The sequence below is a fragment of the Octopus sinensis genome, linkage group LG7 (genome assembly GCF_006345805.1).
Source record: "Octopus sinensis linkage group LG7, ASM634580v1, whole genome shotgun sequence".
Taxonomy (NCBI): domain Eukaryota; kingdom Metazoa; phylum Mollusca; class Cephalopoda; order Octopoda; family Octopodidae; genus Octopus; species Octopus sinensis.
The window spans coordinates 25,408,396-25,425,674 of NC_043003.1; the positions used below are offsets into that span (position 1 = coordinate 25,408,396).

The 17,279-nt window shown below is 36.3% G+C and overlaps 1 protein-coding gene across 1 annotated transcript; it reads right to left on the reverse strand.

The window, feature by feature from the left end:
* Nucleotides 1-10,913: 10,913 nt before the first annotated feature.
* On the reverse strand, nt 10,914-15,570 carry LOC115214241. Its single transcript, XM_029783365.2, has 2 exons — nt 14,110-15,570; nt 10,914-11,516 (listed from the first exon to the last, which is right to left on the reverse strand). The coding sequence occupies exon 1, from the start codon at nt 15,537-15,539 to the stop codon at nt 14,574-14,576; it is 966 nt and encodes a 321-aa protein (XP_029639225.1). The 5' UTR covers nt 15,540-15,570; the 3' UTR covers nt 10,914-11,516; nt 14,110-14,573.
* Between the last annotated feature and the right edge of the window lie 1,709 nt (nt 15,571-17,279).

The window sequence follows — 17,279 nt, forward strand, 5'->3', positions numbered from 1 at the left end:
TGGAGACCCACATCCATAAGACACATACATAGTCACACAAACCCATACACAGAGACATACTCAAACACACGGAAGGAGACAGAAGTATACACACATACAAACATGAATATGCAGAATACATACCCACATGCACAGAAACAGACAAAAGGGAATGCAGCTCCAATAACGGACAGTCAACATCCATTGACAAGGCTGCAAAAGTAACGAAAATTTTGGAAGAAAAAACAAATAATAAATGAGTGGAAACCAAACCGGTGAGTGTGTTAGATAAGGCATTAATATGACTCTCCCTAGACACAACAAAATTAACCTTCAACACACGAATTCACATAAAGAATCTAGCAAACCATAAACAAAAACGAAATACATATGTTTATTTGACCAGAAACTGCTGCTGCTTATGGAGTAAAAGAAAGAGAAACCAATTACTATGAGATGAGAGGGTGGGTGAATATTCTTTTCCAGGTTTTTATATATATGTATGTGTGTGTATATATATATATAGAGAGAGAGGCACTGCAGTGGTTGTGTGGTAAGTAGTTTGCTTACCACCCACATGGTTCCGAGTTCAATCCCACTACGTGGCACCTTGGGCAAGAGTCTTCTACTATAGCTTTGGGCTGACCAAAACCTAGTGAGTGGATTTGGTAGATAGAAACTGAAAAAAGCCCATCGTATATGTTTATATATATGTGTGTGTGTGTCTGTGTTTGTCCCTCCACCATCTCTTGACAATCAATGTTACTGTGTTTACATCTCTGTAACTTAGCGGTTCGCCAAAAGAAACTGATAGAATAAATACTAAGCTTACAAAAAATAAGTCCTGGGGGTCGACTTGTTCAACTAACACCGGTGCTCCAGCATGGCCACAATCAAATGACAAACAAAAGAATGAATTTTTTTTTCCTTCCTTATGACTGAAAAGAGCATGTATTATTTCCATATAATTCATTTATTGGGTATTTCAGTAGTTATGGATAGCACCATTTCACCCTTTGGGCTCTTCAGTACAAGTCTGTTTTCTCACTTGTTAATGAAAACCAGTGTTCTTTTGAGATATCATATTGTAGAAGTTTGATGAAATTAAATGGTCTGAATGTAATGCTTAATATTTGATATTTTAATCAATGCTGCTTAGTGGCTGTGTGGTAAGTAGCTTGTTTACCAACCACATGGTTATGGGTTCAGTCCCCCCTGCGTGGCACCTTGGGCAAGTGTCTTCTACTATAGCCTCGGGCTGACCAAAGCCTTGTGAGTGGATTTGGTAGGCGTATATATGTGTATATATATATATGCGTGTGTGTCTGTGTTTGTCCCCCTAGCATTGCTTGACAACTGATGCTGGTGTGTTTATGTCCCCGTTACTTAGCGGTTTGGCAAAGGAGACCGATAGAATAAGTACTGGGCTTACAAAAGAATAAATCCCGGGGTCGAGTTGCGCGATTAAAGGCGGTGCTCCAGCATGGCCGCAGTCAAATAACTGAAACAAGTAAAAGAGTTATTGATTTAGCATGTATTTAATTCTGGTGTTGCTTTTGCTAAATGACTGACAACCAAACCTACCACATAAACAAGATGGTATTTGATCACTGTGTTTAACATGACCCATCATCTGAAGTTTTGACACTTCTTTCAGGTTTGTTGTCTTACATCACTCATAAAGTAAATTTGGAGGAACTGTGGTTGTTCATTTGTGAGTAACAAGGAACCAATGAGGTGATAGACTTGCCCTTGAACTTTGAACATTGGGATAAATCTATGTTTAACTATCTCCTTAGATGCACCAAATGATGTCATTTGAAATGCAGAGTTGTCTGATATTGTTCAGAAAATCCTTTGACTGAATGGAAGATCTATAAGAAGTTGAGGAGGAGCTGGTAGTGCTAGCAGTCTTACCCGACTGCTTGAGCAGTGCATGCCATTAGTTTCATTTTTAAATTTTAAAGCTTTGCAGAAATGACAATTTGAGTTCAGCACACCAATTTGGACTAAAATTATAATTTTTATAAGAATGGGATGGATCACATCTGAAAGCAGCTCCAGGAGTTGTGAAGAACAAATTTGTACATAGTCTGTTTCTGAGAGCTATTCTATTGGACCGCTGTCTAATCAGCATTAAGTTCTGCAGCATGCATGCATTTGCTGATCTTGAGAAAGTCTCATCTTGCTTCTGTATTGAGACTCCATCAGATGTGCTGCAGCATGTGTTTGCTGATCTTAAGAAAGTCTCATTTCTTTTGAGACCCTCACCTTAAGAAAGTCTTTCTCTTTTGAGACCCTCACCTTCAGTTTTCTACAATCCTCCTTACTTTATACTTGTTTCTGGAGAGATTATGTCTTTTCTTTGGTGGCATTTTTTTTTCAGTATTATAAACCAAAAATTATGAACATAGAAGAAATTATACAGTAATCTCTATTATTGTAAGCAGTCGTATATAGTATATCTTTATTTTTGTATGCTGTATAAATTAACCAAATAGAAGCACATGTATGAACTGCTAACTTAATGGTAAATTTACAACTGCTGAGATAATTATTAACTGGTAATTGAACAGTAAATATGTATTATTATATACCATGGACCTGCCACCTCATTGTTTTTTTGTCAAGAGTTTCACCTCCAGCTGTTCATTATGTCAGCTAACACACCATTCTGCTGTCATAGCCATAAAGATGGAAAGTTGTCGATGCATAATGCTGTTCACATTAGGATATAATTAGAATTAAAAGGGAAACAGTATTATATCACATTACAATATATATGTTATTCTTTCACTTTTGACATGTAATACTGAACCAGTACCAATGATGTATTTTTTAATCCAATGGAGAAAAAAATTACATGTTGACACTCATGGGGTCTGATAGTATTACCAAGTAAAATTTGCTTTGATTTGGTTGAACCGTTTGAAAATTCATTGGGAACAGACAGACAAAGAATTTTATATATATAGAAGATAAGTAATTTAATTGTTATTTATGATTATAAGACTTTGAGTATAGATGTATAAATTATATACTTATTTGTTTATATACTCTGGCTCAGGGTAGCAATACTTACCAAGGATCCCAGTTATTGGTCTAACAGCAGAAAATGATCCTGTGGCTAAGGTACAAAAGATCTGGGGGAGAGTTGAGCACTAGACTTGTATCTCACAAGCTTATAGGTGTGTGAACATGCTCTGATAACATGTGAACCAGTCCCTTTACCTAAGGATTAAATAGGCCCTGTGTCTCAAGAGTAAGCTCAGAGGAGCAGGAGACTATCAAAGTAAATTGTAAATAAACAAGCAGATGGCAACAGGAAACCACTGCTGTATCTGTCTCAAGGAAATCATGACTCTTCAGACTTTGTCATGGAGGTACATGATTGCTGACACATACACACACACATATATATATATCATCATCATCATATATATATGTATATATTTTGTGTGTGTGTGTATAGGCAAAAGAGATGAGAGTCAATATGCATTATATACTTTTTGTGAAAAATTCTAACTTAAATTTTAATTGACCTAAAGAAAACATTTTTTTAAAATGACGTAATTGATTTGTTCATTGATAAAACATACCTGAAACAGCTATAGTGAACCTCAGCCCATTTGTGCTATCATTTATACCACACCACACTCAGAACCTTTGCTGTTCTGGATCTTGAGCCTACAATGGAGCGTGGACTGCATGCTGGAGTATAGTCTTGTGTGATTTTACATATATGTTGAGTGTACTTGGTCTGTATTTGTGGATCTAAGTATAACCGGAAGGACAAATCTGTATATACTCCAGTTAGCATGTGAATATCCATGTTGACATCCTTATTAGAATACATTGATTTCATTGGATAATAATAATAATGAAATTATTGTATACAGTGCTCAGGTGCACAACTTGTCAGAAAGTGCGTATAAAGTGTATGCAGTTATGTACAAATGTCTGGAAAGCGAACAATGTATGAGTCAGATACATGCTTGTGTGTGTATGGAGGGGAGAAAATCAGGTGTAGTGTTGGCGAATCTCAGAAAGCATAGAAGTTTTGAAGGATACAGTGCTCCGACAACTAACAACTGATCCTGCAAACAATTATATATATATGAGTGTGTGTGTGTGTGTATAAAGAGAATTACTGAAATTAATTACACAGAGATGCCATCTGTTAAATTAGTGTTAACATTTATAATATAGTGATCTTCAAAACTCTAATTAGAAAAACCTAATTAGGAAAACAGCATTAGTTCAATGACTAATATTTTGTTGAGAGTAATTAACCTCATTTTCTTTATCTTATAGTTAAAGCTAATGACTCCTAACTGACAGATTAGTATATGGGCACATATACTTGCAACAGAATGAACTCTACTACAGGTAACCAGGGTACTGGGTGACAGTTTAAATCTCTCACCTAAGAAGGCTATGGCAGTATTTGAATTAAAAATGCAAAGAGCCAGGACAAATACTACAAGGTATCTAATCCAATGTCCTTAGAGTTCTGCCTATCCACCACCCTGGATGAGTACACTTTTATCAATCCCAAAAGAACAAAAGACAAAGCTGACCTCAGTGGGATTTGTGTGTAGAGAGTGAGAACAAATACTTTGTGGCATTCTACCTGATATTCTTAACACTACCAATTTGCTACCCTAGGGGATATGTTTAATTTAAATTTGGTAATTTTTCCTTCATACTCACTCACGGAGTGGTTGGCGTTAGGAAGGGCATCCAGCCGTAGAAACACTGCCAGATTTGACTGGGCCTGATGAAGCCTTCTGGCTTCACAGACCCCAGTAGAACCGTCCAACCCATGCTAGCATAGAAAACGGACGCTAAATGATGATGATGAGGACTCAAGTAAAAATCACATTGTACATCTATTTAATGATTCTCTCATCACTACAGCAGCAAGTATGTTGAAATATATGCTTCACTAAGGACTAAAATATGCCCAAAGTCTCATACTTGTCAAAATGATTAAAATGATAGTAGCAACTGAGTTACTGTTGTGTTTCTTTACTGCATTAGTATTCCTAATTTAATTTTCAATGTCTATTCCATTTAAATATGTTAATGTTAAATTAACATACATACATTTATAGGCATAGGAGATGCTGTGTGGTAAGTAGCTTGCTTACAAACCACATGGTTCCAGGTTCAGTCCCACTGCATGGCACCTTGGGCAAGTGTCTTCTACTATAGCCTCGGGCCGACCAAAGCCTTGTGAGCGGATTTGTTAGACGGAAACTGAAAGAATCCTGTCATATATATGTATGTGTGTGTGTATATGTTTGTCCCCCAACATCGCATGACAAAATCGGTGCTGGTGTGTCTACGTCCCCATAGTTTAGCAGTTCGGCAAAAGAGACCAATAGAATAAGTACTAGGCTTACAAAGAATAAGTCCTGGGGTTGATTTGCTCGACTAAAGGTGGTGCTCTAGCATGGACACAGTCACATGACTGAACCAAGTAAAAGAGAATACATATGTATGTCAATGATAAATTAACATATGTATGTATGTTAGCATAAACCTTTTTGCATTTAACCTGGTCATGTCCTGCTTAAGTATTCTGTTTTAAGTTGAAACTGACCAGATACAACCTCTCACACCTACCTCTACAATCTCATTATAAAAACACACAAACACACTATTGAAATCTCAAAGCTATGACTCAAAACAATGAGAATAGGCAATACACTTGACAAAGAAATTAACACACACACACACATATCATTTTAATGGCCACTTTTCTATGGGTCAGAAAAAAATTCATTGAAACAGATGTTATATGGCAGGATGCTCTTCCTGTCACCAACTATCATCTCTCCAAGTTCATAATATTTTACACACTACTTGAAAATACTGTCATACTTTCCACTTGCAAAACTAAGATAATAAATTATATTACCAGTTGTATTAAACATTTTATTTACAATCAGTATTCTTCGGGTATTTTTACATTCTATATTCTTGCCACTTGTTTAAATATTTAAAGAAAAACTTCAGATTCCTGTAGTAACAATTAAGAAAATTAGTCGTTCCTGCAAAATTTCAGTAATGTAGTAAATATACCATAAGTCTGGTTGACCATTTTCAAATTTCCTTATGTTGTTCAACCCTTTGTCTGTCCTGTGTATTGCATGTGATACAAAGGACATATTTCCTTGGTGTCCTGGCATCATATATGATACACATTCCCAATCAATTTTTTTCAATCACTAGAATATCTTGGGATTTATGAAGGAAAGCTTTATATCACTCGCAACATGTGAAACAATATCTAACCAAAAGTCTGAAAAACAAGCATGGACATTTAAGACAAACTTATGAAAATTGTATGGACAAGCAAAAGATTAAAATCTCTAGGACAGGCATGATTGAGCATACCCATTATCAAAAGTACAAGCTGTAAAGACATATAAATTAGCAGTTACCTGTCACAACATCAATAATAACACACTGAACAATAAAGTTTTATTATGGCAAACATAAATTGCTAGTATATAGCTTTATTTAAATATTAAAAAAAAGCGGTCGTTTTGATTTGTTTTTTTATTTTATCCAAATACAAGGTGTTAGCCATTGCAGTACACTAAAATTATTTCTTAGTATACTTATGGAAACACCCTAATTTGTTCATTAATTTTCTTGATAAAAAAATTGTTTCCCAAATAATAGCCACTTAATAGTGATATGTTAATGATACTGATGTGATAAAAACAGCATACAAATATATTCAAATACAACTATATATAGTTATACCACAGTACATGTGTATTTTCCATATATTGTTTCATGATGTGAGGTTGGTTCATAGACATAAATTGATGTGGAATGCAAAGCAGCGTGGTAAATCAGAATGTCATTGGTGAACAATGTGTATAGAATGACAGCGGCGCACTTAACCTCAATGAGGATAAAGCTGAAAAGAATGAGGCATGAAAATGCTTCTACAGAGTTGCTAAATGGAGAAAAGTGAGAGGACTACCTGAAATAGATGGAATTGTGAGACAGCTCTGGCTGGAAATGTCACTGAGATATGAAGGAAGGAAAGGCCACCAAGAATAGGTTGCTGAGAGGCTGATCTCTGGTGAAATAGGACTCAAGTTAGTGACTTGCATAATCAATCAAGTAGTAAAAGGGGATTTATCTCAAATGGTAGATGTAGCAGCAGCCTCATCAACTACTACAAGGGAAAAGAAGAGGCTCTGGAAAGAAGCAACCATAGGTATCAAATTGATGAACTGAGTAAGAGGCAGAAAGAGTTATAGTATAGCTAATTAGAAAAAAAATGAGCTTATATGGATGCAGTTTGGGTTTGTGTTAAGACAAGAAGTGTCACTGGTGCCTTCTGCTATGTAAAACAACTACAGGAAAAGTTCTTATCTGAGAGGAAGACATTACACATAGTGTTCATACGCTAGTATAAAGCCTTTGACAGTATCTTTCTATATAGTCAGATGGTCATTAAGACAACTGGGTGTAGTGAGAATGGCCCCTTGTGAGTAATAAAAAATCAAACTGGGTGTAGTGAGAGCCATGCAAACCTTGTACATTGGTGGGGCTGACAGCAAGGTGAGAGTTAGCAACAAGTTTAGGGAGCAATTTATATGTACAGTTAGATGTTCATCAAGGCTCAGTTCACAATCACCTTCTATTTATTTTTATTCTCAGAGCCATAACAGAGATCAAGACCAACTGTTCATGGTAACTACTCTATCTGGACAACCTCATCTCATAGCTGAACCAGCCAGAGAATTAAAGAAAAAGTCCTAACCAAAGGAGAATAAGGTTTAAGGGGTTTAAAAGTGAATCTTGCAAAATCAAAAATTTTAACAACAAAAAAATCTGTCCTGCACCCTGGAAAGGCCACATTTAATATAGAGAAAAGGAGTATGTAGGAATTATATCGTGTACCAAATGTAAGATGGTTATGCATCAGAGATGCTGTAGGACTCTAAGCAGGCTGACAGAGGAGGACTTCATTAATATTATAATAATCATCATTGCTTTAATGTTTAATTTTTCATGTTTGCATAACATAGACAGAATTCATAAAGACAAATTTTCTATGGCTGGATGTTCTTCCTGTCATCAACCCATACCTGTTTCCAAGCACGGTTCCCCATGGCTGGACATGTTTTCACAGATGATTGGAAACAAAGGATACAGTTTGTATAATGCTGATGTTTGTCTACAGCTAACACACAATGTCAAAACAAGACATAAATTCATTTATATATACGAGCTTCATTGAGTTGCTGTCTATCAGATCAACTTGGGCCAGGGTTACAGTTGAATATACCTGCCAACGTGTCTTCTCTTATAGCCATGCAGTAAGACTGAATCTGAAATCATGAAGTTAGGAAGTGAACTTCTTAAACATACAGCCATGCCTGCACCTACGTAACAAATGAATAGATATAATTAGCAGTAAGAGCACCTATGAAATGAATTCTTTTAAATGTTCAGATTTGATAGTAGTCAACAGTTTCCACTACCTAACAGCTGTAGAAGCATAGTAACCAGCATAAGGATGGGGTGAAAAAAGTTCTGGGAGTTTCAACCTCTGTTGACAACAAAGGGATTCTATCTCAGAATGAAGGGCAGATTGTATGATGCATATGTTTGAAGTGTTTTATTGAACAGGGAGCAAAACATGAGCATGGATATTAGCATGCATGAAAGACAGAGTACATTTTTTTCACTCAGTTTATATCATGTGAAAAAATAGATATAAGTGAAATAAGCCAAAATAGAATATGTACAGGAATGGATATGTGATGCATATGAAAAGGACAGCTGGGTGAAGTGTCAAGTAACCCAAATGGAAGGAACTTGACCAAAGAAGTAATAAAGGCTGATCTCAAGGTGCTGAACCTCATGAAGGAGGAAAAGAGACAGCAGCTGGTGACAAGATACAGTGCAGGAGATATGTTAAATTGGACATCATTCTTCTATGTTCAAGGTATGTCCCAACATGCCAAGGGTTATTTTGTTTTCACCCTTCCAAAGATCATAAAATAAATACCAGGCAAAGTATTAGAAATGTCATCAACTAAAATCCTTAAAGGCAGTGCTCCAGTATGGCCACAATCCTATTGTTGAAATAATCAGTAAAAGAATAAAATGTATGAACATACATGACATTAATACTGTGTCAGACAGTTGTAAATATTTTTGTTCTTTGTTCACAACTTCCATTTAGTATTTTACATGCCTCAATAATATTTCTTCTCCCTGTGAAAACTTTTGGGACAATACAAAAAACTACTTCTAGAAATTGGTTTATCACAGATAACAAAATGGTATGGTTTCTCTCCTGTATGAGTATGTTTACGTTTAGACAAAGTACCGTTCATAAAAATATTTTGCTACATATATCACAGTGGTATGGTTTCTCCCCTGTGTGTGTTCACTTGTATTTAAATAAACTACTGCACACAGAATGACATATCACAATGGTATGATTTTTCTCTTGTGCAAGTACATTTGTGGAAAGATAAACTACAGTATTAGGTGTAGGAGTGGCTGTGTGGCAAGTAGCTTGCTTACCAACCACATGGTTCCAAGTTCAGTCCCACTGCATGGCACCTTAGGTAAGTGTCTTCTACTATGGCCTTGGGCCGACCAAAGCCTTGAAACTGATAGATGGAAACTGTATGGAATCCTGCCATATATATTTGATCCCTACAAAGTATTTTTATGGATTTTTAATCCCTTTTTTCCCCTATATATATATATATATAGGGAAAAAAAGGGATTAAAAATCCATAAAAATACTTTGTAGGGATCAAATTTGGAAAACTAAATTGCTAAAATTGTCCAGTGAAAGCCATTGTAATTGACGTTGACTGTAAAATTACTTTCAGCTGTATGCTTTTTCTCCTGTGTGAAAATGTTCATGGGTAGACAAGCTATTTTTAGAAAATGTTTTATCACAGAGATCACAATGGAATGGTTTTTCTCCTGCATGAGTACATTTATGGTTAGATAAATGTTTTGCCACATAAATCAAAATGTTATAGTTTCTTTCTTGTGTGAGTTTGTGTTTAAATAAATTACAATGGACAGAAAATGGTTTGCCACTGATACTGCAACAATATGGTCTTTTTTTCTCTTTTATTGATTACATTAAAATAATCTGCTGTTGACAAAGGATGCTTTACCACACCATCACAGTGGTATGGTATATCATCGTCGTTTAACGTCCGCTTTCCATGCTAGCATAGGTTGGACGATTTGATTGAGGTCTGGCAAACCAGATGGCTGCACCAGACTCCCAATATATGTTTGTGAATTTATAAGCCACCCATATCAGAAAACTTTTTACCACAGATATCACATTAGTATGTCTTTTCTCCTGTGAAAATTCTCATGTTATATAAGTTACATGCCTGAGAGAGTGTTTTGCCACAGATATCACAACAGTATAAATTTTCCTTTGAGTGAACAAGCCCATTACTAGTTCAACTACCATTTGTCACATACGTTTTATCACATATATCACAGTGGTACAGTTTCTCTCCTGTATGAATACGTGTCAATATAAATGGCTAGCCAGAAGGAATGCTTTATCACAGATATCAGTGATAGGATATTTTTGTTGTATGAATATGCACATGGCAAAATTAAATTCACTTTGAGTGTGTTTTAACACAGATATTGCTTTCATATAACCAGTTTTCTTTTGTATGAATGCATATGTGGCTATATAATTTGCTAACCTCAAGAGAATGCTTTACCACAAATATCACAGTATTATGGCCTCTTTCCTACGTATATCACTATTACCAGTAAACCTTTTGCCACAAATATTACAGTTTATCACCTGTGTAAAAATACTTGCATGTACGTAAACTGCTCCCTTGTGAAAACTTTCTACCAAAGATATCACAATGACATGGTCTTCTTTCTGTGTTAAGTTGGTGATGATATAAAGGACTGTTTCTTGTAAAATTTTTGCTAAATTCTTTACATTGATAAAACTTTGACCCAGAGTGAAGTAATTTATGTTGATTTAAATTATTTTTTGTTGTAAAAATGTTACTGGATTAGGATATATTTTTTATCCCTTCCTGTCTCCTGGGAGAATTCATTATTGTTCACCAAGATGCTGTCTCTCATATGATTCTTCTTCCATTATGCTCTATTTTATCACAAAAACAAAATTATCATGTTTTTACTTTCCTAATCCTTGTGGGCACATTTTCACAGTAATACACTAAAACAGTTCTACACCTCCAGATAACTGATATGAAAGAGCTGATATAAAATCCATCTGAAGCTAATTAGTTAACTTGAAAAGTTGACTAACTGACATTTGATGGTAGCTACTTGTTTTACCTTTTTTTTTTCTGACTGTAAATTGTAATTCAGAAGTCGTGTTTTACATTTTAACCAAGGATTAGCAAATAATATCACAGCTATTCTTATATATAATTTATCTGTATTCTTCAAACAACAACTTCCATGACATATCTTGGATGAAAAAATTCTTCAAAATAATTCCTGATGTTCTGAAATAAAAGAGAGTATACTATAAATGTCAACACAAAACTGTTAGAGATAAGAGACAATGAAAGTCAAAAAATATGAAATAAGAAGAGTATCTAGACACAGCTCTGCAGTTTGTCAAACAGCCCAACCCTTGTCAGCGTGGAAAATGGATATTAAATGATGAAGATGATGATCATCCACAGAGAAAATACTAAGAAAAAAGTATGGCAGAATATACTAAACTCCTAATATCACAATCCCTCACATCTCACTTAGAGGTATACCAACTACATATTCACCCAAATGCTATATCAGGTTATCAATCATCCCTCATAAATCCCAAGAAATTCAGTTCATAATGTCCATGGTCATATCAATTCCTGCCAGAATTTTTTTATCATTCTTGAGTTGAAAGACATCAGATGAGATTCACATTTTGAAAACCAAACAACTGCACATGACAAAAACGGTCTTCACATTACCAGATTACATTATGGCATATTCAAGGTATTTCAAAAATTAATTTGGTTCAAAGTACCCCATTACACAGAATTCCCAATGAGGAGGAGTCTAAGTGGTCATTCAATTTGGTAGAAATAGCAACCAAATCTCCTTACAATAATCAAAACCAAAGGAAGTCATATAGGACTATGTAGTCCAAAAGAAACTACATCTGAAATGATGAGATGGTTGTAGCTAGAAAGTCTTTGATAATAGGTCGGTTAACCCTTTAGTGTTTACATTATTCTGCCAAAATTAATCCCTTTTCATCCACATTGTTTTGAACTAATCATGCATTATCTTGTAGTATGAGCTGTTAATTTTTAAAACGATATTGTAGGGTTGGTGTGAGAGACCAGATCTGGCCTGTTTGAACATAAAACAGGCAGAATACTTTTGGCCGGATATGGCCGGTTTAAATAAAGGACTGAACAACAAAATAACTCTGCACATTTTGCAAAACATCCTCCCCTATTTTATAATCTGAATGTACCCAGCTGGTTGCTTTCATCGTTCTAGCAAGATATTTTGCCTTAGTTACCAACATTGATTAAAAAAAGGGACTAGTAGAGCCTCTGTCTGCTAGAAACAGCAACCAAACCTTGTTCAAATCATACTCTAGAAAGGACACATTGGATACACTCTACTTGGTGAATAAAGAAAGGATGATCTGGTACTAAATAACAGCAAATGAATACTCAAGTCAACAAGAGATGTTCTGCGTGACAGTGCAACCTGTAGGATATTAGTAACCAAATCTCACCTAAATCACACCCTACAATCATATAATAGAAAGGATACATAAGAGATTATATTCTCAGATAAGCTATGTCAAAAGGATGAGTAGAATGTTTATAGGTGCAGGAGTGGCTGTGTGGTAAGTAGCTTGCTTACCAACCACATGGTTTCGGGTTCAGTCCCACTACGTGGCACCTGGGGCAAGTGTCTTCTACTATAGCCTTGGGCCAACCAAAGCCTTATCAGTGGATTTGGTAGACAGAAACTGAAGGAAGCCCGTCGTATATATGTATATGTATGTGTGTCTGTGTTTGTCCCCCTACCATCGCTTGACAACCAATGGTGGTGTGTTTACTTCCCCGTAACTTAGCGTTTCGGCAAAAGAGACCGAACTTAACACACAGCCACTCCTATGCCTATGTTGAGTACTTTTCTTTCATGTGTACACATTTATGCATTATACAGGTATATCATCGTTCCATTCTTGCATGAGTCAGACTGAATTTGTTGAGGTGGGTTTTCTATGTAGCCATTCTATCTTTCATTAAGACATAGTTTGCCTAGGACTACATTTTCCAATGTCTTTCCTTGTAAAGTGATTTGAGGGAGATTTGTACCATATAGAGCCAAGTGAGCAGAGCTGTAATAAAAAAATGTTCCAGCTTTGACCAGTAGGATCTGATTTAAGGAAAATTTGGCCACTATTTCAAGCAGGTAGAGTGTAGAGGCTGAAGTTTCATATAACAACCAACATCCATCTAATAGAAATAGCAGTTAAAGGTGGCGAGCTGGCAGAAGCATTAGCACGCCGGGCGAAATGCCTAGCAGTATTTCGTCTGTCTTTGCGTTCTGAGTTCAAATTCTGCCGAAGTTGACTTTGCCATTCATCCTTTTGGGGTCGATAAATTAAGTACCAGTTACGTACTGGGGTCGATGTAATCAACTTAATACCTATGTCTGTCCATGTTTGTCCCCTCTATGTTTAACCCCTTGTAGGTAATAAAGAAATAGGTATTTTGTCTGTCTTTGCATTCTGAGTTCAAATTCCGCCGAAGTTGACTTTGCCTTTCATCCTTTCGGGGTTGATAAATTAAGTACCAGTTATGCACTGGAGTCAATGTAATCGACTTAATCCCTTTGTCTGTCCCCTTTATGTTTAGCCCCATGTGGGCAATAAAGAAATAAGAAATAGCAGTTAAATCTCTCTTAAATTACGCTCTGTTATGAGAGGGCTCATTAGAGAAAAAAGACAAAATAGTCACTACAAGAAAGACTTTCACCATAGGTCTAACCTGAAGCTAAAAAAACTGAAGTAATGCTGTGATATATATTAAAACCTTGTGAACAGATACTGTAAATAAGAATGACAGATACCTTTATTTAGTATTGGAGAACAAGCCAGTCATTGACAGACCTTGATATTTGGTTGCATGACCTGTCATGGATGTGGTTCAACTGTTGTTTAGCCCTAGGTCAGCCGTCATGAGGTAAAGCTATGATCATCAATGACATTCCAGCATTGATTAGTTTTCTTTCTTTCTTTTTTATAGGATAACATTGTCCAATTTGTCCCTTTCCCTGAAGACAGTAGTATGTGATTTGAAGGAGAGTTTTCTGTTATTTCCAGCGAGTCCAGATATACTGAACAGATGCTCTCGTTGACACTACAGCCATGGGAGATGTATGTCTGACGTGTGACCAGTAGAAATGTCCAGTTCTGTTTACATCGAAAGAATGCAGCATGCATGGCTAACTTAACATTATTACAAATTGTTATTTACATAATTGCACTGCATAAATTAAATGTGACCATTTGCATTAATTAAATATTACACTTACTAGACAGGATACAATCTACTTATGGTCATTAACAAGTGGCCAAAAGGTTTCTTTTTCACCTTATTTTTCCACAAAAATTCGTGGAGATACGACGAAAATAATGCATCACTGGTGCCGCATTGCTTTTTTAATTTTCTTTTCGCTCGCATCCATGTATTCTCGATAATCTGTGCGTGTACATTCGGATCGTTTTGGTTCACGATATCCCGTTCGTGCACCACAGAGTCGTTCGAGTACAATCTAAAATCGATATCTTTCAGCAGATCGAAAGATACCCATGCATCAGCAATGATGCGGCTACCCGGAAGGATCCATTGTCGGATGATAGGCTCCAACGTTTGCTGTTTTCTGTTGGGGACTTCAACCATACAGCACTTACCACTCCGGCGTTCAATCGCACCAAACACCCAGTGACCAGCCCTCCACTGGCCCTTGTGGTATCTGCTGTTTAGAAATTTCGATTCACCCAGCTCTACCACAATGGGAGTACCGTCCTCGCCCACACCTCCAAGTACTGTGGGTGATTTCTGGAGATCCCATTCCACTACTTCTCGCAGAAAATTACACCAGTCTACAATTGTGTTCTTATTCACATGGAGTTGCTCCATCATTTCTTTCTGCTGGTAGTCCTCAACCCACATGTTAATTAAAAGAAGAAGGTCCAGTAACGACATGCGACTTCTTTCAAAAAAAGACCCTTTTCGAATGGATTGGGTAAAATTGTGCCGGCGACAGTTCCAAATCTTCTTGTCGAGTTTCTTCGTCAGAGTAATAAGTGTACACGGTTCGCCACACGTACCACAGTTGACAGAGTTACTTAAGAGTCTCCGTTTTGCCATCCATTCAATTGCTGAATCTATGTCCATTGTTTGAGTGGCTAACTCCAGCAGTGTACATGATTCTTCTTTGATTTCATCTTCATCCATCACTTTGTCCGCAATTCTTTTTCTTCTACAATACGTCATTACGAAAGAGTAAATTGAAGTGGAGTGAGAACAATAAATTTCCTTCGAACTGTTTTCATTTACTGTGTGAAAGAAAGGATGATACAAAGCCAGTTACATGGAACATAATAGTTATTGATTAGTTATATAATTTTAAAAATGAACAATCAGAAGTTAAAAAATAAAGAAAATAGATTTTGAATTATTTTTTATTGAATACGTACGTACAAGAAAGTTTAATTAAATATACAAAATTCGGTGAATGTTTATCAAAGTTCGAAAACTTCCTACCGGAAATGGGATTTCAGATTTCGGAAAACTGAATGAAATCAAAACTATACAATCAAAGGAGAGAACAAAGAAAAAAGGATTTACATGGAACTCTAAAGTCAAAATACAACTTCGTAGTATTATGACATTTAATAATGTTAATAATGTAACGTGATGGACTTAAACAAAAATGTTAAACTTGAAGTTGTATGAGTGTTTTTTTCTCCTTTCCTGCTAAACACCATACCTTATGGTGAGCCTTTACTCCTTCAGAATTGTAAATGACCTGACGCAAATGAAATTTCCAAATATGCAAACGATTTCTCAGGGTTTTTTTGTTTTTTCTTCTTCTCTTGAGACAAATTTGAAAGTTTCGACAAGTTTACACAATGGAACTCTTGTAACAAGGGGAGTTAATTCATTTAAATAGTAACAGAAGAGTTTCTTCTCACTCTTAGCAACGAAGGTGAGGCGGGGGGGGGGGCTATATAGTCGTTCGGTAAGTAGCAGACAAATATCCTCCTTAGATACATCGGACTATGATCAATGGCTAGACCACTTGATCATATGTGCCTTGACGAGGAAAAGTCTCCAACAATTAAATTGTCGGCGATATTTCGCTTGTCGTAGCACAAGTTTCCGTCGATTTCCGTAAAAAACTTTTATTTTTTTACATAAGTAATGAGAGCGAAAGAGACTAAGAGGAAGCGATTTTATGACGAGGAAATTTCTCTTTGAAGTCCCCGTGTGTGTGTTTGATGGGGTGTGGGAGACAGACAGTATGTTGTGTAAGTGAAGTGCTTCTGTTAGTGTGTGCGAAGAGACAGAGAGAGTAATGTGTGAAAGAGAGAGATAACTGAAATTTTTTACTCGGTGTATGTGTATATGTATGTCTGCATGTATGTGTGTGTGTGTATGTATCTATGTATGTGTGTGTGTATGTATCTATGTATGTGTGTGTATGTATGTATGGCCGATTCAGTGTTTACATTTTTTACGGAAATCGACAATCGACGGAGGAAATCGACGGAAACGTGTGCTACGACAAGCGAAACTTCGCCAAATTGGCGATATTTCGAGCAGCCTTTAAACGATCTGGACGGAGACTTCGTGGTCATTTGACAATTAGTGGGCCGCAGGTGTTAATGTGGTGTTTAACATTATTATACTTGATTGCATTGCTTCTAAACACCAGACGAGAAATGTTTGGGTACTTACGGAGAACAGAGCTGTATCATGAATACAAAATAACAGGGCTTGTTGTGGGTGTCCAGGCAGTTATACCGCACACCAAGAAGTTGGTTATACTATCAATAAGCCTTCTGCGTTTAACATCTACTGAGAAGCTGAAATAGCGAAGGAAATCAGCTCCTAAAATTGGAATCAGCTAGTTAGCGAAGATGAAAACCTATTGAAAAGAATGATAAAGGCCTAAATCCAGAATAAGAGACTGTTCACTGATTGTTAGAATCAGTGAATGATCGCCACTTG

What these genes read in the sequence shown, in the direction of transcription:
- LOC115214241 (XM_029783365.2), bottom strand. Translation starts at nt 15,539, where the DNA reads ATGACGTATTGTAGAAGAAAAAGAATTGCGGACAAAGTGATGGATGAA.